This window comes from Salarias fasciatus, assembly GCF_902148845.1.
Source record: "Salarias fasciatus chromosome 7 unlocalized genomic scaffold, fSalaFa1.1 super_scaffold_4, whole genome shotgun sequence".
In the NCBI taxonomy this organism is placed as follows: domain Eukaryota; kingdom Metazoa; phylum Chordata; class Actinopteri; order Blenniiformes; family Blenniidae; genus Salarias; species Salarias fasciatus.
Window position 1 is genome coordinate 6,044,167 of NW_021941229.1, and position 24,642 is coordinate 6,068,808.

General features: G+C 42.1%; 2 protein-coding genes across 2 annotated transcripts in view; both read right to left on the minus strand.

Annotated features, from left to right (window-relative positions):
- The window catches only part of LOC115382828 (uncharacterized), a 172,610-nt gene extending 170,563 nt beyond the window's left edge, over positions 1-2,047 (minus strand). The window contains exon 1 of the mRNA XM_030084746.1: positions 1,847-2,047. Coding sequence (XP_029940606.1) covers positions 1,847-2,015 — 169 coding nt within the window. The 5' untranslated portion in view covers positions 2,016-2,047. The remainder of the gene's footprint in view (positions 1-1,846) is intronic.
- A 54-nt stretch (positions 2,048-2,101) lies between these two features.
- On the minus strand, positions 2,102-10,891 carry LOC115383408 (bromodomain-containing protein DDB_G0280777-like). Its single transcript, XM_030085587.1, has 3 exons — positions 10,718-10,891; positions 5,306-5,515; positions 2,102-2,148 (listed from the first exon to the last, which is right to left on the minus strand). The coding sequence occupies exons 1-3, from the start codon at positions 10,884-10,886 to the stop codon at positions 2,102-2,104; spliced, it is 426 nt and encodes a 141-aa protein (XP_029941447.1). The 5' UTR covers positions 10,887-10,891.
- Positions 10,892-24,642: the final 13,751 nt, after the last annotated feature.

Consider the following 24,642-nt stretch of genomic DNA (forward strand, 5'->3'; position numbering starts at 1 on the left):
GTAGTGCACCCGCGTGGAATGCAAGCTGCCTGCAAGCTGCCAGCAAACGAAGAAGAAGAAGAAGCCTCACCTCAGCTCGGCTCGTCCATGCTTCACATGTACGCGTTTCCGCGTCTGCTTTGGAGTGTCCGCGCACCACCGATGCGCACGCGCTTTCTCCCACACTACAATCTGGCAGCTGCGCGGACGTCCGCGGTTCGGTCCGCGTGGACCCCAGCGGACAGGAATTCATGACGATTTTTACGTCACGCGGACCAACGCGCAGCGCACACCCACGCGGACACGTGAAGCATGGACGGGCAGCAGACAGGAGGCAAAGGAGGCCTGGCGTCAATTCATTTATCAAAACAGAAGAAGAAAGCAATATGGAGGGAGACAAGCTGGCTGGCTCCATGGATTCTACTTGTTTGATAAAAAAAAATGTTGAAGCAGTTTTCTGTTTTCCACACAAAAAGAAACACTGGCTAAGAATGCCCTGTTTAATTGTGCAAGAAAAAAGTGTGGTATCTCTTGCCAAACTCCTGCCAAAAGCCAACTTTAGAGGGACTGCAGAGGGAGCACTGCACACACACAGACATTATGTTATGGTGTGCATGTTTTAGTTTTTTGAATATTTATTTTATTTGGAGCCTTAAATATAAAACACATCACGTGTCAAATATATATAATCATGTCCTGTCGTTTTTTTGTTAATGCAATACAGGAGAAAAGGGTGTATTTCAGACATGGTTGGAAATTGCGATTATTTGTGATTAATCATGATTAATTAATTTGTAAGCTGTGATTAATCTGATTAAAAATTTTAATCATTTGACAGCCCTAAAAAAAACAAAACCATACAAAAGTCGAACCACAGACAACAGTCCAAATAGAACATAGCAAAGGGAGTAATATTTTTTTTCCCATTTTTTCCTGTCCTTTATTTTTTATTTCATTTTTTTCCTTCTATTCCCATTACTCCTTTTCCTTCCTTTTTGTTCTACTCTTTCTTCTCTTTTTCATTTCCCTTTCCCTATCCTCTCTTTTTCTGTCTAGTTTTCATCCTTTTTCTTTATTCATCTCCCCCTTCCCTTTTTCAGGTCGCGAATAGTATTCAGAATAAATGGTAAATGGAAATAATTACAAAAAACAAAACAAACAAAAATAAAAAATTAATTATTGATTAGTTAAAGAAAAAAAAGAAAATGTTTAGCTTGGTTGTGAATTTTTTATGGTATGTGTTGTTGTGTTTATTTGCTGTTTCAACGTAATGTATTTCTTAATGACTCTTGTTTTGTATAATTTTTGGAATATATTAAAGACTTTGCCATTTTTAAGTTCCTTGTCCAGAGTGTTCCAGATTTACCCCTTTGACTTAAGTACAATTTCCTTTAGTGTTTATTCTTGCTTTTATTTTGTTGAATATTATTGACTGCATGAATATTTTCATGAATATTTTCAAGCAGTCAAGCTGGTTTTTTTACATGATCTGCACATTATGGTTGAGCAAACGTGCAAAAAAACAGTGAACATTGACATATGTATTCTAACAAAATTAAAGATTTAATTTCAAACTGTAGAAACATTAAAAACTGTGCAGAAACAACCAGCCAGCTGGCCGTTTTTTGTTTACCTTATTCCAAACGGACAGGGGGAATGGGATGGTTTTTCGTTTACCCATATCAATCCGGAAAACGGATGGCCTTAAAGTAAACAGACCGGGCTGACTCTTGTACGATGAAACACAACAGCAGACGGACAGATAATAACCAGGAATGTTCGCACTGGAGGATCAATCAAAGCAGGAACAACCGTGGAGTTCCTCCACCAGCCACTCTCTAATGTCTCCATTCAGACTCCTCCATACCTGTTAACTTGATCTGATGATGCTGGCAGCTGATCTGAAGCAGTTCGCGCTGACGAGCCATCTCTTCCTCGTAGCGGACGATAGTTGCTTCAAACACGGTGAAGATTTCTCCAGCAGCAGCAGTTAGTCTCCGGTTGATAAACTCTCTCAAAGCCTGAACTGAACTCATTGTTGCTGCAGGAAAAGAGACACGAGGACACAGAAGACAGACCCACACGTTACACACTTCCTCCACAGCTGCTGCTTCTTCTTCTCTCACTTTTCTGCAGGATCACAAACAACCTTCAGCTTCATACTGCCACCTGCTGGAGACACGAGGAAAGACAAGCTGAACACAACCTCAGCTCACTTGGAAGCCAAAGCTTTTCATGACATCTGGAGTGGAGCTCTGAAAGAACCTCACAGTGACATCTCCCACCGAGGCTCCTGCTGGAAGAATCCCCATCCAGTAAATTGTCAGCTTGCCATTAGACTGTCACAGAGGCTGTCTCCAACTGAGCTTGCCAGTTTGCTGATGTTCATATATCGTGTGCGGTATGCGCTCTCCACCTGCACCAGACGTAGTCCTAGAATTGCTAACATGCAACTGTGTCCATTCATACAAAATGCCAAGCTGCACATGCTTATCAAATGGACTGGCATGCACAGATATGTGCAAGCTGCGGACATGCAGCAACCAGAAACTGCAGGATGATCCAGAGCCTGAGCTCGAACTCGAGGAGTCAGAAGATGAGAGAGACGAGGCGTTTGAGTGACACTGCAAGGAGTTCATTATAATGCTGTTCTGATTAATACATCAATATGTTGTTCATTAAACTCAAACTTCCTTATCCCATTGTGGTGACCTTATTTCCTTCATGGTAAGGACAAACATTCACATGCTTTTTTTAAAAAAAAAACACAAAAAAAAATATATAAAAACATATAAAACCTAAAAAAATAAATAAAAGGGGCTAGCGGTACTGAGCCTTCACGTGGCAGCCCTGTTTCCACTAATTCCACAGTACCACACACTTCTGATACATTTTGCTTTGTGCATCCTCCTTGTAGGTTGTTCTATTACACTATGGTTCCCTATCCTATTTTGGTGTCCTTTATGTTACCATATATATCCCAGCTGTTCTAGAGTTTATGTAATAGGAGACCTACTGCTCTTCTAATCTAAGGCTCACAATCATCCATGGCAAGACATAGTATAGGCATATTATACATTTTCTGAATCATTATGGTCCTGGGAGTGTTGTAGACTTTGAATTTTGCGTCCCTGTTGCTCCTAGATGACACAGGGCTAAAAGATAGTATATCATTTAGGCGAAAATTGTATTTTTCGCCTAAGTTTTGACAGTTCAAGGAGCTCTAGTAACCTCTATTTTGCTCAGAAAGGTTCACATTTTATCTTGAATGAGGTTAGATCGCCCCCTTTAAAATGATACCAGAGACAATGTTGTGAAGCATTTACAGATGTCCTGTACACAAGCCTAAAGCAGGATATGTACCGGTATCTGAAATGCAATTTCTTGAAGGGGCAGGTATACTTCATGAGCTGATAACTATGATTTAGCTACCACTCTGGAAGATCTATCATACCAAAATATCATCTACAGACATAGATCTTTTCAAAAAATATAAGTAACCTTCGTCACCCTGACTGGTGCCGACAAGTGAAAATCTGGGGTGACGCCCATGGACTACCACAGCTTCTGCTGCTTCTTCTCTCACTTATCGGCAGGATCACAGTGTTGTCAACTCTCCAGTAAGGAAAATAGCTATTGGCTGTCCTAAAAGTCGCTATATGACGTCATCACCTAATTTGCATAATTGGCAATTTGCATGTAATTGTAAAGGACGCTGTAGGAGAGAGGAATAAAGTTGTTCGAGAAGCAAAAGTGAGTACATGAAACACCCTAAATATGTTTAGAACTACAAATGAGCTGACAAAAGTGTGACAGTGAAGAAATATTTACATGTCCATCCCGCTCTGTGGCCCAGGGCGCGAGCAGCGGCGGATTTGCGACTCATTTGAAGTGTGTTCGTGGATTGGTGTGGGTCTCCTCCTCTCTGCTCCGACCGCTTGTGAGTGCTTTGGGACGGGGGAGGGGCTCACAGCAATAGAACGAGACGTCCTGTCACGCCAGGGTCTCCAGAGCACCAGAAAAAGTCGCCAGATTTGTCGCTTGTCGCTTTAAAAAAAAAAAAAAAAAGTCGCCAAGAGGCTTTAGCGAGAAAGTGGCCAAATACTCCACGACACCAGTAATTTCACTGATGAAAAAAAATTCCCATAAAACAAATTTCAACATGTCATAAAATGTGTAACCCAAAGAAGAAAACGAAAATGCAGTTTGAACAATTAATTTATTCACATGATAAATAATGCAGCCATAACCTTGAAATGAAAAGCATTTCAGTTTATGCATAAAATCCTCAAATTTTGACAATTTCAAATGGAATGGTGGTAGATATTTGCTGATGCAGCTTTTCAAAAATTAGTCTTCATTAAACTGAAACACAAAATGATAATTAAGTCAAAGAATACGCAGTCTTGTAAAAGAAAATAAAAATTCCTTTTTTTATTTTGACTCCAAAAAATGCAGTTTGGTTGTAAAAATTAAAAGTAATTTCTGTTCATGCATTTCAAATTAATTTTGATCCAAAACTGTAGGGTAACTTGGGATTTTGGGCGAAAGATTGAATAACTGAATGAGATCTATTTTTGAGTTGATGCATCAATGCACCGTGCTGACTAAAGCTTCTCCTGCATGTTTCACAAGAATACGGCTTCTCCCCTGTGTGAGTTCTCATGTGACGTCTCAGACTGGACTGTTGCCTGAAAGGTGTGTGACATTTTCCACATAAATATGGCTTCTCACCCGTGTGAGTCCTAATGTGGTCCGACAAATAACATTTTCGACTAAAACGCCTCCCACATTTTTCACAAGAATACGGCTTCTCACCTGTGTGACTTCTAATGTGGTACAACAAATGACCCTTATGACGGAAACTTTTCCCACACGTTTCACAAGAATATGGCTTCTCTCCTGTGTGAATTCTCATGTGGATCAACAAATCCGCTCGTCGTCTGCAAATTTTACTACAGATGTCACAAACGTTTTTCTTCTCAGTGACACTTCTTAAGCTCTGACATAATTTGGGTTTTTTTCTGGACAGTTTTCCCACAGGTTTCCTCACAAAGAATCTTTTCACGCTCAGCCTGATTCTCTGACACAGGAACGTTCTCCACACAGTCACTTTGAAATACGCTGATTTTGTTAATCTCCGCATTTCTAGTTGATTCTGAGTCAATGTGTTTTGTCACATCATGGACTTCAGAGTCAAGAGAGAGGAACTGCTCAGTGTCTGCTACTTCTGGTTCACTCAGGTAGCTTTGCTCCTGAACAGAAGGGACCTTCAAGGTTTCACCTTCAAACTTCAGTATGAGCCGCTCTGACTCCTGGTTGGTACAGAGTTCCTCCTGCTCAGTCATCTGTGGAGGTTCTGATTCCTCCTGCTCCTCTTTGATGTGTTGATTTTGTGGTTCCGCCTGGTCCCTGATCTGTGGAGTTTCTGGTTCCTCTTTGATTTGTGGAGGTTCTGGTTCTTCCTGCTCTACACAGTCGTTTGCTTCCAGCTTGAAGAGCTGCTCCTCCGTACAGTCCTGTTGCTGTGGAAGCTCTGGAGAGACAAAAAAGTCCAAGATCAAAGGTTAGTTACATTACGCCTACAGTCCCTGTTCTAAAATCTGACATGTATAATGAATTTTGTCTTCTTTTACCATGTTCTTTGCAGCACTTTATGATTTTATGTGTGAAAAGCATTTTATAACTAAACTTCACTTGCTTAAAAAAAAAAAAAAAAAGGATTGAAGTGGTGAATTCAAAACTTTCATTCAAATTTAAAAAATAGCCTGCAGCCTTTACATCACGGCTTGATAATAAACAGCGCTGGAGAGTAACGGATTACATGCAACGGTGTGATGCAATTAAGATATAAAAAAATACATAACTGTAATCCATTAATGTACATAAAAAAAGTTTCATCTTATTAAAGCTATATCTGATACAAACATGTATCACTGAACAGGATTACACTTGAAAATCAGATTGAGTATACCAGCATTACAACAGACATATGCGCCGTCCTCAGATACTGCGACACTTTACTGCACTACCGTAGATATACAAGGAGTAGACGACGCAGCGATCGCTACTACCGATCGGTGCTGACCAGCCGAGAGGCCGCCGTCTGCAGTCGCCCATTCTATGTTATCTGGTTAACAAAGAAAGAAACAATCCACGTTCCCACGGAATTTGCCACTTGCTATTCGAGCTACATGTTCGCTGTGAGAGTTGTCAATACACTGAGCGAATGAGACGCTGTATTTGTCCTCGTCTTGATTACATTTTTAAAGTAACCCTCCCAACCCTGCATATAAAGCTTTCAGCAGCCTGTTGCGGTGCGAGGACATGGTGTTGGATTCTGTTCTATACAGTGTCCTGTATGTCATTTGAAAATGTATACTCTTTAATTCAGGAAGTTTAATCACACGTTATAAAAAAAACTGCTCGAAACAATTAGCTTCACTTAATGTGCTGCTGTGTGGGACTTCATCACAATGCAGACAACCTACAGCTCAACAGACACTCCACCGCAGTTTCTCAGACATCGATGACGTGCAGATGAACGAACTTCCACTGAAACCAGCTCCACGGAATGAAAATAGCTTCATTGGGGTGTATGTTAGGTGTATATTTGTTTAAGTGTATGTGAACCTACATTTATACTGGATTTATATGCAAGTTTTATATGTAAGAACTGAAGAAAACAGCACTGTACACTGCGGCTAACACGAGCACTGAGCACTCTGTACTGACAACACGACTTTGGAGAAGGTTTTACAGATATTCTGTGTGTTTACATGGGACTTTTTATTCCTCTTTCAATACGAATAAAGCCTCAGTCTGCTCTAAAATGACCATGTAAACGCCTGAACACTTCATTCAGAATTGATTTTGAATCTAAACAGACGGTTTATTCTCCTTAATAAGTGGAATTCTATGTAAATCAGGCGCGACTTCATTCAGCGCATGTTCCGCCGTGATGACGCAATATTCCAAGATGGCGGCCTGCAACCTGCGGTTCGACTGTCAGTACCCGATCTGCAACCGGAATACGATCCGTTCCAGATGCTTCTGCGCCCGCATGATCATGACCCGATTTACAGCAAAACAGCTAGTTATGGCAACTCTACTTAGACAAACTTTATTAGGGCGCATGTCTGTTTTAAGTTTAGTATAATGATCTATTGAAAAAACATATATATATAACAGTGGTGGGCCGTCAGGGCCTGCAAAGCCTTCTCTGCTGGCCTAAAAATTATCTGAATTACAGACTGATGTAAATTATATTTTGTCCATAAATAATTAATAAATGATTCCAAACGGTATGTTCCAGTTCCTTTCATAGTTTCCCCGTGGTTCCGCTGCTTCCAGACATGTTTTTTTCATATTAAATCATTTAACCAATCAGATTTCAGGCATCATCTGTTGCTAGGGTCAAAGAAATCTGCCCGAGGCCTTCGCTATCCGTTCCTGATGGCGCAGTGAAGTAAAGTGAAGCGTCAAACAGACAGCTGCTTCAACCAATCAGATTTCGAGTTGGCGACTCAGCACCTTCTAGCTTCTAACAACAGCATATCCAGGCCTTCTGATTTACATTCACCAAGAGATACAGTAGGGGGCGGTATGCACCTAAGTTGTTGATCGCCTACCTCAATTATTCCAAAGAAGAAGAAGAAGAAGAAGAAGAAGAAGAAGAAGAAGAAGAAGAAGAAGAAGAAGAAGAAGAAGAAGAAGAAGAAGAAGAAGAAGAAGAAGAAGAAGAAGAAGAAGAAGAAGAAGAAGAAGACCTGAAGAGAAATAAAACTTACGCCAGAAATACCACAGGGCAAGCTGGACTTTCAGCCCTGGCTTTATGGGACTGAAACACACGGATAATCTATATGACAGAGCAGTTGAACTCTTTTTGAGGAAGGAAAGGAGGATGGATTTTGTTTTCAAATAATCGGGATTTTGGTGAGTAAAATGTTCCTCTTTTCCTGAATAATATTGCTGTTTTATTAAGTTGTTGATGCTCATTGTATGTGCACAGATGTAGTAGGAGACTTATGTACTTAAGCAAAGGCATTTATTCTGGCTGCACAAGTATCTATCTGCTGTGCAACAACTCTTTATGTGCATATCTGCATAATAAGATTTTTTTTTGTAGACAAAATAGTTATTGAGAGGTGGATTGGTTCAGGCGAATCTGTTCTGAAGGCCTTAGTGTGAAATGCACGGTCCGCCACTGATATATAAACAATCTATTGGTTGCACAGTGGGGCAGGGATTAGCGCTCCTGCCTCACAGGATTCAAATACTTGGTTTCAAATACCGGCCGAGGCTCGGGGCCTTTCTGTGTGGAGTTTGCATGTTCTCCCCCTGTGTGCGTGGACAATACGGCTTCCTTCCACAGTCCAAGAACATGCATGTCAGGTAGGGCTGCCACGATTAGTCGATTAATCGCGATTATGTCGACTATTAAAATAATCGACTACTAATTTAATAGTCGACTAGTCGTGTTTTTTTCTTTTTTTTTTTAATGTTTGTTTTTGTCCGAAACTGCTGCGGTCCCTTCCACTGCCGCGTCTGCCTTTCTGTGTTTGACACACATGCGCAGTCGTGTCAGCTGCGACAACATGGCCACACAGCGGCAGCGGAGCTCAAAAATGTGGGAGCATGTCAAGAAAACGTCAGAGAAAAGTGCAATGCAGCACAACTGTGATGCACGAGCAGCCGAAACGGAAACACGTCGTGGCTCGTGGCAACGATGATTGCCCGTCGTCTCGGTAAGCTAATAATATTAGCATAGAGCGCTGACTTGCTGTTTACTCATAGCTGTTAACATTAGCGGTGACGATTTGATTCATTAGTTGCCTTTAGCACTCATTTCATGTTTTCTGTAACGTTATAACAGTGATGTGTTTTAATAAGAAGTGACGTCGCGCTAATGTTTTCTAACGTTATGTTTCAGAGCTTCACCCCATCGGAGCGGATTTTCTCCGCAGCAGAACATCTGATCCCAAAAGAGAGCAGTCTGTCTCCAACACACGTAGAAATGCTGACTTTCCTGGCTGTGAACAAGAGCCGTGTGTAGTTTGGGATTACGTAGAGTCAGAGTGTAATAAAGTTGTATACAGTTGAGCACTGAACACAAAATGCACTTTTGTTTGATTTGAGTCAGTCAGACGAAAACTTCAATAATTCCGTAGTTACAGGTGCCTGCCTTATTGTTGCTCTGCTTGATGCTGAACACAAATTAAGAAAAAAAAATTAACGTGAAGGATTTATTTTTGTGTTGTTTAGGCAAGTGCCTTTTCCTTTTTTTACTCAAGTATTTGCAATTTATGCCATTAAATAAAGGTTTAATGAACTCTCATCTGAATTGTCTTTATTTTTAGCTAGAATATACCTGAAACACTTAAAGCTGAAATCTAATTATGGTTATATAAGAGCAGCTTCACGGTGGTGCGATAAACTATGTTCTACATTTAATTTATATATGATGCGATGAGTCGACAAATCGAAAAAATAATCAGTGATTAGTCGACTACCAAAATAATCGTTTGTGGCAGCCCTAATGTCAGGCTAATCGGCAACCCTAAAACTGCCCCGAGGCGTGAATGTGAGTGTGAATGGTGGCCTGTCCCTCTGTGTTGGCCCTGCAGCAGACTGGCCAACTGTCCAGGATGGACCCTTCACACACAACAGTTGCCTAATTACATCACATTGCATTATTATACAGTCCAGACAATAGCCTTTTCATTGCAGTTATTTTTAACTACACTTGATTACACTCAACTCAAGTGTGCAGAGTACAAATCCACAGACAACAAAACGCAATTTCTATATAAGAATGAAATAATTTATTTCAAACGTTTAAAAATGAATTTAAAAACAACAACAGAATACAAACAAAAAAGGTCTGAAAAGAAGCAGGAAGTTAAAAAATGTATTCAATTTGGCATGTAATATTTTGCAGTGTAGTATTAACGCTGGTGTATCTCTGTTCAGCTGTAATCCCATTATATCAGGTTGTAGATAAAGGATGCTAGTGTCAAAATGTTGAGGATCTGAGTCTTGTACTCGCTCGTGGCCTTCTTTAGGGCCAGGATGATTGCTGGCGAGGGCTCTCACTAAAAGTAGGTCTCGAGGGCAGCCATCTTTGTCATTATTGATGACAGGGTTCCAACCAAGGCCAAGCTGTTCTGGTTTTGGTCTTTTGGTTTTGTCCCACCACAGAAAACACTGCTTCAGAGAGGACCAGGACCAGGACCAGCTCTGCAAGGGTGGAAAACTTCTGAACAGGCTTAGCCCCATCATATGTGAAGACTGAACAAAGAACAGTGGGAATAAGCTCTTGAATATGACTATTTTCATTTAATTTCCTTTGATTGAATCAGCAAACAACGAATCTGTTCTCGTCCTCTCTGTCCTGAGGCTCTTTTGGTCTTGATAAAACCTGTTGGGGTTTTTTCTCTGTATGTCACCAGCGTGAAAATGGACTTAATAAAACAAACAAGGAATGAAAAACATTGAAAAGATTTCACGTGTATGATTTCCTGACATCTATCAACTGTTTGTATGAGTACTATTTAGAGATAATGTTATCAACAGCTGAAACACTGACTTCTGGAAAGATTTCTGGATAAAACACAACCAGCATTCACCACAACGACCCAGCCTCCTGCTCCTGTCTGTGGAGGATCAATCAAAGCAGGAACAACCGTGGAGTTCCTCCACCAGTCACTCTCATGTCTCCATCCAGACTCCTCCATACCTGTTAACTTGATCTGATGATGCTGGCAGCTGATCTGAAGCAGCTCGCGCTGACGAGCCATCTCTTCCTCGTAGTGGACGATAGTTGCTTCAAACACGGTGAAGATTTCTCCAGCAGCAGCAGTTAGTCTCTGGTTGATAAACTCTCTCAAAGCCTGAACTGAACTCATTGTTGCTGCAGGAAGAGAGAGCCACACGCTACACACTTCCTCCACAGCTGCTGCTGCTTCTTCTTCTCTCTTTTCTGCAGGATCACAAACAGCCTTCAGCTTCATACTGCCACCTGCTGGAGACACGAGGAACTGTTCGGTGTTCAGTTCATTTCAGATCAGACAAATGATTCCACAGGTGGTGTGTGTGTGTGTGTGTGTGTGTGTGTGTGTGTGTGTGTGTGTGTGTGTGTGTGTGTGTGTGTGTGTGTGTGTTTGTTTGTTCTCGTATTTCTATCCTTGTTGGGGCCAAATGTCCCCACAAGGATAGCAAAACGTGGAACGACGTGCCTTGTGGGGACCTTTTTCCGGTCCTAAGTAGGAGAAACAGTGTTTTCTTGACCATGTTGTTGTTACTGAAAAAAGTAAAAGTGCAAAAACATTTCTTTAGGGTTAGGCTTTGTTGTGGTGTGGGTTAGGGTTAGGGTAAGGGTCAGGGTTAGGGGCTAGACATGAATGGGAGTCAATGGAAGGTCCCCACAAGGATAGAAATACGAGACTGCGCGTGTGTGTGTGTGTGTGTGTGTGTGTGTGCGTGTGTGAGTCCTGAGATCTCAATGTCTGTGACAAAAACCAAATCAAGCTCAATCACCAGTATTACTTTCACGCTCAGAAAAGTATTAAAAAGTAATAGTACTAAATAATAAAAGTACTCTGTTTGTATTTCAGCAGCAATCAGCCACTGGAAACATGGGCCAGCTGCCAAGATCAGTGAGCACACCTGGGTCATTCCACAGGTAGGAGGGGCCTTATTATGGGGAGATGTTAATTGAAATGTTTAGCTGCAATTTTTAATGGTAGTCAAGATTTTTCTAAATAACCTCTACTTGTAAAATACTGTTACTATTTGGCTATAATGCAAAGCAAATATAGGTTTTGCCAGCAGAGGCCCCTCGGTAAGTATCAGTAGAAGTCTATAGTCAGTCCGTGATGGGCAGTGAACAGATCGCACTGAGTGCGCTCCTGTTTGTGAATATTTCCCTGTTTTTGCAGTTCCTGCAAAAATAAATATGTTGCACGGGAGATGAGGTGGCCTATCAATTTCAATAGTGTGACACATGCATTCTTCAACTCAATATTATGTAACCCTTTTCTGGCACTAAGAATACTAACTGAGGTTACTAGCTATTATTCAACAGGATCCCAGGTTTTTAGCAGTTGATGGTGAATTGGCTAATTCCTCGATCACCAGTAGATGTTGTTTCAGGCATTAGTGTATCAAAGACAATAATAATAGCGCGGTGCCTCCACTGAGAAATCACTTAACTCACCCTCTATGAGTCGAACATGTAATTACTCAGAAACCATAGAAATATATATACATCAAATGTTAGGAAACCTCAAAGGAACAGAATATCCAGAATCATCAAAGAAACTGTACAAAAACACTGCATTTATTTTCTTTCAAAATCAAAATCTGGTCCCCAAAAAAAATAAAGTGTAAGAAACAGGGAGAAGGAAAAAAAAATATTGAGACCTCACACTCTTCTTCAAAAATAAATACGACCTCTTTTCTGAACCAGGGCAAATAGAAAGTCAAAATACCCCATCTACTGTCAAGAACTCTGTGAAACTCACAATGAAACACACCCCACACTGCAAAGACAAATCAATCAATTCACCATATCTCTCTTTTTTTTTTATGTCCGAGATTTTACCAAGCGCTTGGGTTTAATCGTTGGGGCCCTTTCAGTTGGTGCACATCAATCAAATCCCTCGCTCCTTTAACGAGCACGACGCAAGCAGTGTCTGAGAAAAAAACTTATTTTACTCACGTATCCACCGGGTTGGAAGAGTATGAAAAAAAAACACAAGCGAGAAGAAGCAGCCTCAGATGGAGATGTCACAACAGCCTGCAGCTCCAGCGGTACAGCAAACTGCAGGTGAGAGGAAGCTGGCAGTCTTCAACCTGATAATGCAGATCCTATGTCGAAGTCCGTCCTCCCAGGGGAATCAAATCCAAATTTTCCGTCTCTCTCTGTCCCAACATCTGCGTCCCTCCAGCGTTTCTCTTACTTCCCGTTTTTTTTTTTGTCCTTTTTCCCTCCAACCCAAGAAGAACATCTCTGATTGGATGCAGCAACTTATTCAATCAAGCATTGGCCAGTCCAGCATCGCAATGCATCATGGGACATGTAGTTTCCAAATACATACAGCCATATTCAATAACTAAAACACTTTAAATCATACCATTTTCTTAAAGTCCTTACATCCTCCCCCCACCAAAATCCAGCGTGCCCCCACACTGGCTACATGATGAACAAGAACAATCCATTGACATACCTTCCAAGGGGATCTAAGAAACAATTACAGGTATTAAACAGAGCAAAGGTAGGGATTTCTCCATAGCACATGACCTGCATTGGGCAAAACAATTACACCACCATGCATGATAACTGTTGTAGTGTTCAGGAAAAAGTAGTGGAGAATTTTCCTTTTTTGCACAGACATTATTAACCACCACGGACTCGATGCTAGGCTCACCAAGCCTTGAATAAGTAAACCGTTCAGCTGGTTTTCTCTGTCTCTCAGATTTTCTGACCTCAGAGTCTTTGTCATCTACGCTTGGTTCATCTATAGGGTCTGCAATAGTCTCAACAGAGGGTTCAGGTCCAACTTCAGTGCTGTCACCTAATACAACAGGGGAATCTTGAGAAGCTGTCAAGTCCACTACAGTTTCTGGTACCTCTGTCGTGGGAATAGGAGCATTGAAGTCAGTCGTAAGTTCAACTTCCTCTTCTGGCTGCTCAATGAGTCCATCTGCACTGTTTGTAATCATCCACATGTGGTCTTCCACATAATTTCCATAATCTGACTCAGAGTCTGATGAACAACAGTCTCCTTGGGGTCTGTCAACTAGAGAGTCATTTTCGTCAACCATGGAAGTTTCCTTCCTCTCCTTAGCTTTTCTGCGTCTGAGGGCTCTGGGAGAGGGAGTGTGACTGAGATCAACCTCGGGCCTCAATCTGACTTCTTGTCCAAGAGGCAAAAGATGATTTCGGTGCATGACTTTAGCAGGCCCTGAACCAGATGCAGGCGTAAGCCGATAGACAGGAAGATCAGTCATTTGACTTTCCACTACATAAGGGACTGCACTCCAACGATCTGCAAGCTTTTGCTTACCCTTTAGGCCAAGATTTCTGATGAGGACTCTATCACCAGGTTTCAAGCAGTGGTAGCGTACTTTTTGATCATATCGGTCCTTGTTGCCTTGGTTCAACTTGGCAGAAGTGGCTTGAGCCAGCTGATAGGCTGCTTGCAGTTCCTTTTTCATGTTGGACACATATTTCAGGTAGGAAGTTGTTGAGGTCCCATCTGATGACACACCAAAGCTCACATCCACAGGGAGACGGGCTTCCCTTCCAAACATTAAGAAGTAGGGTGAAAACCCAGTAGCTTCATTGGGTGTATTGTTATAGGCGTGCACAAGGTGAGCAATATGCTGACTCCATCTGGACTTTTGACTGGGCTCCAGAGTGCCCAACATGTTCAGGAGAGTTCTATTAAACCTCTCAGGTTGAGGGTCACCTTGGGGGTGGTATGGTGAAGTGCGAGATTTCTTCACACCCAGCATGGTTAACATTTCTTTCACCAACTGACTTTCAAAATCTCGACCCTGGTCGGAATGTATGCGATTTGGAAGCCCATAGTGGACAAAATACTTCTCCCACAAAGTTCTGGCAACCGTTAGGGCTTTCTGATCTCTGGTAGGTATGGCTTGAGCGTAACGGGTGTAATGGTCGGTTACCACTAACACATTACACACATTCCGGGAGTCTGGTTCAATAGTGAGAAAGTCTATACAGACTAAATCCATGGGCCCAGAGCTTTTGATGTGTGACAGGGGTGCTGCTCTTTGTGGTAATGTTTTTCTCTTTATGCAGCGTTCACAGGTCTTGCAGTAGGTTTCTACATCCAGCTTCATGCGGGGCCAGAAAAATCTGTCACAGACAAGGGCATATGTTTTGTCAAAACCCAAATGGCCATTACTGTCATGAAGTGAGTTCAGAACCATACTATGAAACTGTTTGGGGAGCAAAAGCTGTCGGCGTGGGCGCTGATCAGCCTGTTTAATTGTTCTGTACAACAGGCCTTGTTCAATGGACAGTTTCTTCCATTCTCTTTTCAGAAGTGTGAGGTCTGGGTGGTTTGTCTGCACTTGGCTTGCTGGTGCCTTTTGACTGATTGCATACCACACCTCACCAATACAGGGGTCACTTTTCTGAGCTGCTTGCAGTTCATCTGAACTAAGTGTGGGAAGACTATTAGATGTTATAGTAGCAGCTTGACAGAATGCTTTGGGCATCGCGGAAACGGGTGCACCTATCTGTTCAATGACACATGGGTAGCGTTTGTCACTGCTTGACACATGCTGACAAAGAACTCGTACTCCTGGACTTGAGATTTCTTGCCACTCATCTTCAGGTGCCATGGTGTCATGGGGACGACGAGACAGTGAGTCTGCATCAACATTTTGTCGACCTGGTCTATACTTCAAACTGAAGTTGTAGGTGGATAGTGCTGACAGCCACCGATGACCTGTAGCGTCCAGTTTCGCTGATGTCAAAATATAAGTTAATGGGTTGTTATCTGTTGTGACTTGTACATCAGCTCCATACAGATAATCATGCAGTTTGTCAACAATAGCCCATTTCAGAGCTAAAAACTCAAGTTTGTGTGCTGGATAGTTTTTCTCAGAAGGGGAGAGACTTCTGCTGATGAACGCAACTGGGCGGAGACCATCATCACCCTCTTGATACAAGACACCACCTAGCCCATCCATGCTAGCATCCACATGTAAGAGGTAGGGTTTCTGTGGATCTGCAAATGCTAACACAGGTGCCTTGGTCAATTGAGACTTGAGATCCTGAAATGCATGTTCGCATTCTTCAGTCCATCGAGAGCCAAAGGGTTCAGATGGTTGGAAGTAGGTCTTCTCAGGGGACTCTGTATTCGCGTTTCTTTTGGAATGGGTACGGGGTAGATAGCCTTGAAGAAGTCTATTGAGAGGTCGGCTGCGCTTGGAGAAATCTTTGACAAAGCGGCGATAGTAGCCACAGAATCCCAGAAAGGATCGGAGCTCTGTCACAGTTTGGGGTTTTGGCCAAGAGACTACAGCCTCAATCTTAGATGGGTCAGTTGCAATTCCATCCTGTGACACTACATGTCCGACATAGTTCACAGAAGTTCGTCCAAACTGGCATTTGTCAAGAGATAACTTTAGACCCTCCTCTTTGAGCCTGTCGAGCACTTTGAGCAAACGTTCCTCATGCTCTTCGAGTGTGCGACCAAACACAATGAGGTCATCCAGATACACCAGCACCTCCAGAAAATTCATGTCACCCACAGTGCGTTCCATGACTCTCTGAAAAGTAGCTGGGGCACCTGAAATCCCTTGAGGCATGCGTTCAAATTGGTAAAAGCCCAATGGACAGATAAAAGCTGTCTTCTCCTTGTCTGCCTCATTCATGGGTATCTGATAGTATCCGCTCCTCAGATCGAGGACACTAAACCATTTACTCCCAGACAAACAATGGAGAGCATCCTCAATCTTTGGGACGGTATACTGATCTGGTACTGTCCGAAGGTTAAGCGTTCTGTAATCGACACACATTCGTACTTTGCCTGACTTTTTGCGTACGATTACAATGGGTGATGCATAGGGACTGCGTGACTCGGCTATGATGCCATGGTTCTGCAGTTCCTGAAGATGTTGACGCAGATCGTCAAAGTCAGCAGGTGGTACCCGTCTTGATCGCTCTCGAAAGGGTCTTGCATCTTTCAGTCTTATTTCATGAGTAGTGCTTTTGGAGCATCCTACATCCCATTCATGGTGAGAAAAGACTTCTTTTCTTTCCAACATTTTCTCACAGAGACGTGCTTTTGCTTCCTCTGGCATGGGGGAAGTGCCAAAGTCGAAGGAGGCTGGATCCAGTTCGTTAACAGTTTTCTCAGTACAACTAGTCTTTGGTGGAGGTACTGAGGTCACTGGAAAAATGTGAGCTAGTGGAGTCCCACGCTTCAGTGTGATTTCTTTTGTTGAGTGATTTCTTACAGTCACAGTAACACGCTTACTAGAAACCACTGTTGCAGGGTGAACCTCAGGCCTGACCCACAATTCCTCAGGGGAAAAGGTGTCTTTAGGTTGATCTATAAGTGCAAGGTGATCAGTGAAATCGCCTGGAAATTTGGGGATGCCTATTACTTTAAACACCTGTCCTGGTTGTACAGTGACTGACTTGTTCTGGGTAAACCACACAGTACCATGTTTGTCAGTATTTTCTGAAGTGTCAGAACGAGTGATGGTCTCATAAGCCTCTCTGAGGGCAGGGTGTATGGTCAGAGTGCTCAAGAACTGTTCACCTGCTTGCTCTTTACAGGACTCAAACATTTTTCTCACCAACTTGGTATTTGTCCCCACAAGAATGGCAACTTCTTCACCATTTGTGTGGTCAGGACAAACTAAGGCCAACGTGTCAACAGTCTGTGCGACCCCAGTCACTGCAGCAGAGAACTCCAGTTTAATGGATAAGTAACCATCATATGGGTATTGTTCATTGCTTAAACCCCATAATTCAAGATCTTTGAGAGGATGGATTGGTAAGTGTTTCAGGTAGGTGTTGTAAAAACTACGGTACAGAATAGTTACGACTGAACCACTGTCCATCAGAGCTTTTGCATAAATGCCTTCAATCTGCACAGGAGCAATAGAGCGGGGTCCAATCAAACCATCAGGTAAGTGCTTCGTGTCTCCCATTCCAGGAGTTGAGCTTTGGGTGGAACGTGTGTCACATGGAGCCAAATGCCGTTCCTTCACTGAGCTCCTGGGAAGTTTCCCTGGTTCTTGTTTGCCCTGATCAGTTTCTGAGTAACTTTTCTGAGATCTTCAGCCTCTTTGCACTCTCTTTTTGTGTGTCCATCCTGTCCACAATTGTAACAGAAAACATTTGAAGTCGGTGGTCGGGAAGGTTTGACTTTAAATGCTGCTTCCCGAGCAGCAGAATCTGTCACTCGTTGAGGAGGTGAAGTGTTTTCAGTCATTTTTTCAGATTTTGGGGCAGTGGAAGCAGCACCTAACAGCTTGGCTACTTGGGCAGACAACTCTTTGACTTCATTTCTCAGACTGCTGAGTTCAGATGACACCGAGGACTGGGGTACAGTAGTGGTAGCTGTCGAAACAGTTGTTTTCACTCCTTCCCGTGCACTTATCCAGTTTTCCTCTTCTCTCACTTCACGCATCAGCTGGGAGAAGGAAGGGGGATTATCCGGTCTGTGACTCATTCTGATGCGAAGTGCAACCATGTCATGAGTGAGTGCACCTTTAACGAGCTGTTCCATGCGAGCTCTGTTCATGTCTGCAGTTTGAATACCTCCTTTAAGAAGGGCATGATGAAGAAGTTTGTCAAGGCGATACAGGAAAGCAGACAGCTTTTCTCCTTCATTTTGGAATGTATGTCGAAATTTGGCTAAGATGTCAGCCCCACTCTCTGTAGTGCCATATGCTGTGTCAAGAGCAGACAAGTAGTCAGTGGCAGTAGCAGTGGGATTGCTAACTTTCAGAAAGCGAATAATGTCAGCAGCTGGGCCCTTTAAACTTTCAACAATACGCTGTCTCTTGGCTGCATCAGTACATTGCCACTCAGTGATCATTTGTGTTGCCTGCTCCATCCAGGCTTCATACTCTTCTTCACCTGGGGGCAGAGGTCTCAGTCCTGAAAATAACCTCAGCTTTCTGTAGCTTGGCCCATCAGAGGATGCTTGGTTACACTTGTCCACTAGTTTGCCAATAGCAGTCACTAGATCGACATTTACATCTGTTTTTGGAGTTTGCTTTTCAGCTACAATGGCCTTGAAGTCCTCCATTGATTTGCCTTCCTCTTGGAGCAGTGTCATCAGTTTTGTATGGAAAGAATCTTCCTCTGAAACAGCATTGTAGGTGCTGAGGCTTTCAACAATGTGCACGGGCCATGGACCAAGCTCTCCTTCTATGCCCACTTCTACAGGTACTGAGTCAGGGGTCAAGTCAAGGCTTGTCTCTACCAAAATGAACAACTGTGTGCCAGTAGAGTCTCCACGTCGGTCACCTATCTTAGTGCGACCAAACACTTTCACTGTGCTTAAGACTTTCTGAATATTGTCATCACTGGTCATTATTGGTACATTTCTCAGTAATATAGTACGAGAAGGGCTGCCAGCCTTCTGCTGACTCCACTCAACAGCTTGAGAAAAATCCATGACTTAATCGAACTAATAACACTGTCACTTTCACTTATATTTCTTTTTTTTCTTTTTAATGTTCACTTTATTGACAATGGGGAGGAAAAATTTTGCCTGTCTGGTGAACGAGGGGATACCCAGCGGTGCGTCCAAAATGTAACCCTTTTCTGGCACTAAGAATACTAACTGAGGTTACTAGCTATTATTCAACAGGATCCCAGGTTTTTAGCAGTTGATGGTGAATTGGCTAATTCCTCGATCACCAGTAGATGTTGTTTCAGGCATTAGTGTATCAAAGACAATAATAATAGCGCGGTGCCTCCACTGAGAAATCACTTAACTCACCCTCTATGAGTCGAACATGTAATTACTCAGAAACCATAGAAATATATATACATCAAATGTTAGGAAACCTCAAAGGAACAGAATATCCAGAATCATCAAAGAAACTGTACAAAAACACTGCATTTATTTTCTTTCAAAATCAAAATCTGGTCCCCAAAAAAATAAAGTGTAAGAAACAGGGAGAAGGAAAAAAAAATATTGAGACCTCACACTCTTCTTCAAAAATAAATACGACCTCTTTTCTGAACCAGGGCAAATAGAAAGTCAAAATACCCCATCTACTGTCAAGAACTCTGTGAAACTCACAATGAAACACACCCCACACTGCAAAGACAAATCAATCAATTCACCATATCTCTCTTTTTTTTTATGTCCGAGATTTTACCAAGCGCTTGGGTTTAATCGTTGGGGCCCTTTCAGTTGGTGCACATCAATCAAATCCCTCGCTCCTTTAACGAGCACGACGCAAGCAGTGTCTGAGAAAAAAACTTATTTTACTCACGTATCCACCGGGTTGGAAGAGTATGAAAAAAAAACACAAGCGAGAAGAAGCAGCCTCAGATGGAGATGTCACAACAGCCTGCAGCTCCAGCGGTACAGCAAACTGCAGGTGAGAGGAAGCTGGCAGTCTTCAACCTGATAATGCAGATCCTATGTCGAAGTCCGTCCTCCCAGGGGAATCAAATCCAAATTTTCCGTCTCTCTCTGTCCCAACATCTGCGTCCCTCCAGCGTTTCTCTTACTTCCCGTTTTTTTTTTGTCCTTTTTCCCTCCAACCCAAGAAGAACATCTCTGATTGGATGCAGCAACTTATTCAATCAAGCATTGGCCAGTCCAGCATCGCAATGCATCATGGGACATGTAGTTTCCAAATACATACAGCCATATTCAATAACTAAAACACTTTAAATCATACCATTTTCTTAAAGTCCTTACAATTATTTTACAGAACAGTACAGACAAATTGAAATGATTTCAAATTTAAAGTGTAACATGAGTTCTGTGTTTTTCCTCTCCCTCTGTGACGTATAAGCCATTGTTCCTGTTTTTGGAACACCTGGAACTTTTTTTGTAAAAATGCATGTAGAACCTGAACCCTGTGACAATCAGGTACTAAACTTTGTTTTCTTACAGGCCAAGTTTGGGTTACCTGTCTGCTGCAAGACTGTCACTTGATTGTTAAATAGTAATTTGATCTTGACGAGAAAAAAATTAAGCCGAAATTGAATGAGACAGACTGCATTCAAAAATCCAGCCGAATATCAACTTTATAGTTTGCAAGTAATGGAATCAAATGGCCGATGATAAGGCAACTTACTGTTCTTTATATTACAGGTCAGTTCATGTGTCAAACATCGTTGATGGAAAAATGATATCCACTAAGGTGGTAGTGGTTCGATTTTTTGAAGAAGAGGCCAGCGTGCCAGTGACTGCTGAAAAAGTGAAAGTGGCCATGGGGAACAATGAAAGCTACATCCTGACAGACGATCTTGGAAATGAAACTGTAGAGTCCGAAGGCACATTGGGTAACTTTCAATAAGACTTGCTATTTGTTTTCCATTCATGCCAAATATGTGCTGTATGTATAAATGACTTGTTATGGTGTGAATGCAGTGGCAGCACATAAAGCCTAACCCAGCGTCTTTGTCTCTTTACTCTGCGTTTGTCTTGAAGGAGCCCTCTGTTGGAGACAAAATGCAAGGAGAATCCATGCAGTTGAGATGACAGCTGTCACAAGATTTCAACAAATACGATTGAGAACCAGGTGTTTGAACTGGCCAAGTCTGAACTGGCCAACCCATGACACATACATGTTGTAAAAAAGGCCCGAAGTCAGATCGAAGGATAATGATGTACTGCATGTCGTTCAGTGCCAAACAGTTTTACAAAGTGACAAAGTGACAGTTACATTTTCCAGATAAACAGTCAAAACAATATTTCTTAACATTTGATCAGGAACGTTTTATCCGTTGTGGGATACATATATGTTCACACAGCTAAATGTATTCAAAGAGGAATCAGTCTTTAATGGCTACTACTTGATATGCTAACTATTTGCAAAATGTCCCAAATGTAGAAATGACCTATCTGGAGCCCACACCCTGGAGCAGCTGGAGGACCTGCTGGAGGCATCCCATGGTCTGGAGGAAGTCACCCAAAAGACCACCGACACCGTGGCTGCCAGTCCTGAGCTTGTAGTTCGAAGGCCAGAAGTCAGGCAGGCCTTCCTGTGCTTGATCTGCAGAGGTATTGTGTCAATTCTGCATGTTTGAACATTGTTGCTTTTAAAACAGAAGTCATCACATGGAGCATGACGACAATTCTTTCAATGATGGTCTGATATTTAGTAAATTTGACAGTTTGACAGTGATTAGAATTTCACTTTATTTTGACATTTACTTTGTGACATGCACAAACAAATATAGCCACAAACAGCTACTTTTTTCCTGACCTCAGTTCATTTTAAAGTGCACTCTCCTCTAAATTATTTCTGAATCAGCAGTGTTTGTCTTGAATCCAGTTATACACAGAAGTGGCTGGACTGTGTTCAGAGCTGGCAATAATCAAATCCATGTCATAATCAGGAGTTCTGTCCGAGCGAGAGAATAGTATAGAATGGATTTGCTTCTGTTTACAGAATACTTGTACATTGTTAACAAAAATGACAACATTTTGAAGCTGTCTCACTTGCTGCTGTATTGCTGCTTACTGCTTGATGAGCAGCTGCTGTGTAAAACACAACATCAATCAGTTTGTGGTCTTTATTTATAGCTTGACACTGATAAAAAAATATTGATTAATCTGTATAATAATCATTACATCCAATAGTTATCATATGAACTATAAGTGTTCCAGACAAAATCCTTTATTGAATAAACTTACAGTCATCACTATCACCAAGAGCCTCAGGGGCAGAAGACAGAGAGACTGAAGCTTCCTCTGTGGCAGCATCTACAGGTGTCTGTCCTGGCTGCAAATATTTTCTCAGTGCATCTGAGAACAACATGAAGTTGTAGCGGTACATTGCAGTACCTTCACAATGAAGATACCATTGCATGTATATTTTGCGTTGTGATCTACTAAACGTCGCTTTGCATATTATTCAGTTAGTACAGTAATTAAATGAACTAAGTTAAACTTCTGACATCCATGCATATTGCATAATATACAGGTGGTGTTATTTGATATGTTGTTAAAGTTTATTGATACAGTCGCTGCATTTACTTAGCTAGCGTTAGCCAACTAGATGCCGTGTCTGAATCAAAAATTGAAAAGCACGCTATATTTAAAATGCAAACCTCTACTCTGGGCCCGTTTCGCGCTTTCTGAAAGCAGCGCCTGACTACGGTGGCTTGGGAAGCCTTTTCATTGTAAAAGTTTGTTGACGATGTCAATACAACCACAATGACGACCATTTTGGTCTGAGATGCGCTACCCATGATGCCCCACTCACCTTGGAATGTAAACAACAACAGCAGCTGCCGCTGGTCAGGTTAGGAAGAGGTGTGAGGTCTGATGTGTGTTCATAAGTGGTGCCAGTTGTGAAGTTGTGTGTCCTCCAGTAAGATGTTTGAAACTGAGTCATTTTCAGCTGCTTCCTGAGTAAATGTGACACATGCAAGCTGTCTGTGTGTGTCTGTGTGTGAGTGTGTGTGAGAGAGATTGTGAAGAGCTGAATCAAGGCCAAAAAGTTTCATTTGAAAAAAAGAAATGTGATTGAAACAATTGGTAACACTTTACTTGAAGCCCCCCTGCATAACACATTATAAGTACATTCATAAAGCATTATAATGCCATTATAACATGTGTAGCTATAGTTATAAACATTCATAGATGATCACAATGCCAGGACCTAACCCTAACCCTAACCCTAACCCTAACCCTAACCCTAACCCTAACCTTAATCCTATGCTGTATACTGCTGTATAGTGAGTTATAAAGCATTGTGATCATGTATTAGTGTTTATAACTACTTATAATGTGTTATAAAGAGGGGCTTCAAGTAAAGTGTTACCAAACAATTAATATGAAACTAAATGTTCAAGCTCTGATCTTTGATTTTAAAAACACAGAGGGCTGAAAGAGCAGCCAGAGTGTGGAGCTCCATACTAGAGAAGAAGTGGGGTGTGAAGGCAGCAGTGGTGCCAGTGGTGATCGGGGCACTACAGGGGCAGTAACCCCCAAGCTGGACGCATGGCTCCAGGAAATACCGGGAACAACATCTGAGGTCTCTGTCCAGAACATTGACTGTTTATAAAGATGGACAAAACTTAGGAGATGTCACTCACAGCGTTCTGAAATCCCGTCTTGTTGATTTGAGCAGGACGTCTCCATATTGAACATTTGAAACCGGATGTAAGTGTGATTGATCCAGCCTGTCCCCTGACCGCATCACATGGACAAAGGATAGGGTGATTTATGCAAAACTTTAACTTGTAAAATAAAATCAACAGATGATTTATGTGAGAATCAGGGTGTGGTCAAGACGACACGTTTGTAGAAACAGATAGAGACCAGAACATCTTCTGAAACCGGGGGCTTTATATGTTTATTTGCTCTCTGAAAATCGGCACTTTGAATGCGTTCCATTGAAACCAACATCATCGCCCCTTGCTGGACTTTCTTCGGTATTACAGCTTTTCTGCACTCCCATTATCTTCAGGTTTTACCAGCGGAGGTTGGCGCTTGGTCCAGAAGAGTAGTGCTAGGAACAGCTAAGATCCTGCACAGAACCCCCAAGCTCCCAGGCCTCGGGCAGAGGACCCGTGCCTGAAGGAGACAGTTTTATACAAGACAGAACCCTGTGGAACTCCATGATTAAGAGGTGTCTTTAACATGAAGCTATCTGATAAATATTATCAAAATCACTTTCATGCTGCCCCTTCAGTCCCAAGAATTAATTCAATGCAGCCCTGATCTATCAGGACCAGAACAGAATCACAATAACTCTGCATACTTTGTGCAGCCGAGTGGAGCCATTCACATTAACAACACTGCAGAAAAGATTTAATGCATGTTCAACATCAGTTTTTCCAACATATTCAATATTTTACCTTAAAGAGTTTTCAGTTTACAATTCAGCAAAAAAAAAAAATCTTGACATTGTGTCGTCTATTTGTGTAAATGTCCAGTGGGATACGAAAGCCGCTCTCTT

What these genes read in the sequence shown, in the direction of transcription:
- LOC115383408 (XM_030085587.1), bottom strand. Translation starts at nt 10,886, where the DNA reads ATGAGTTCAGTTCAGGCTTTGAGAGAGTTTATCAACCAGAGACTAACT. An exon ending in TCATCAGATCAAGTTAACAG is followed by an intron (nt 5,516 to 10,717) that starts GTATGGAGGAGT and finishes TTGTCTCTCCAG; the next exon opens with AGCTTCCACAGCAACAGGAC. An exon ending in GACTGAGCAGGAGGAACTCT is followed by an intron (nt 2,149 to 5,305) that starts GTACCAACCAGG and finishes TGTCTCCAGCAG; the next exon opens with GTGGCAGTATGAAGCTGAAG.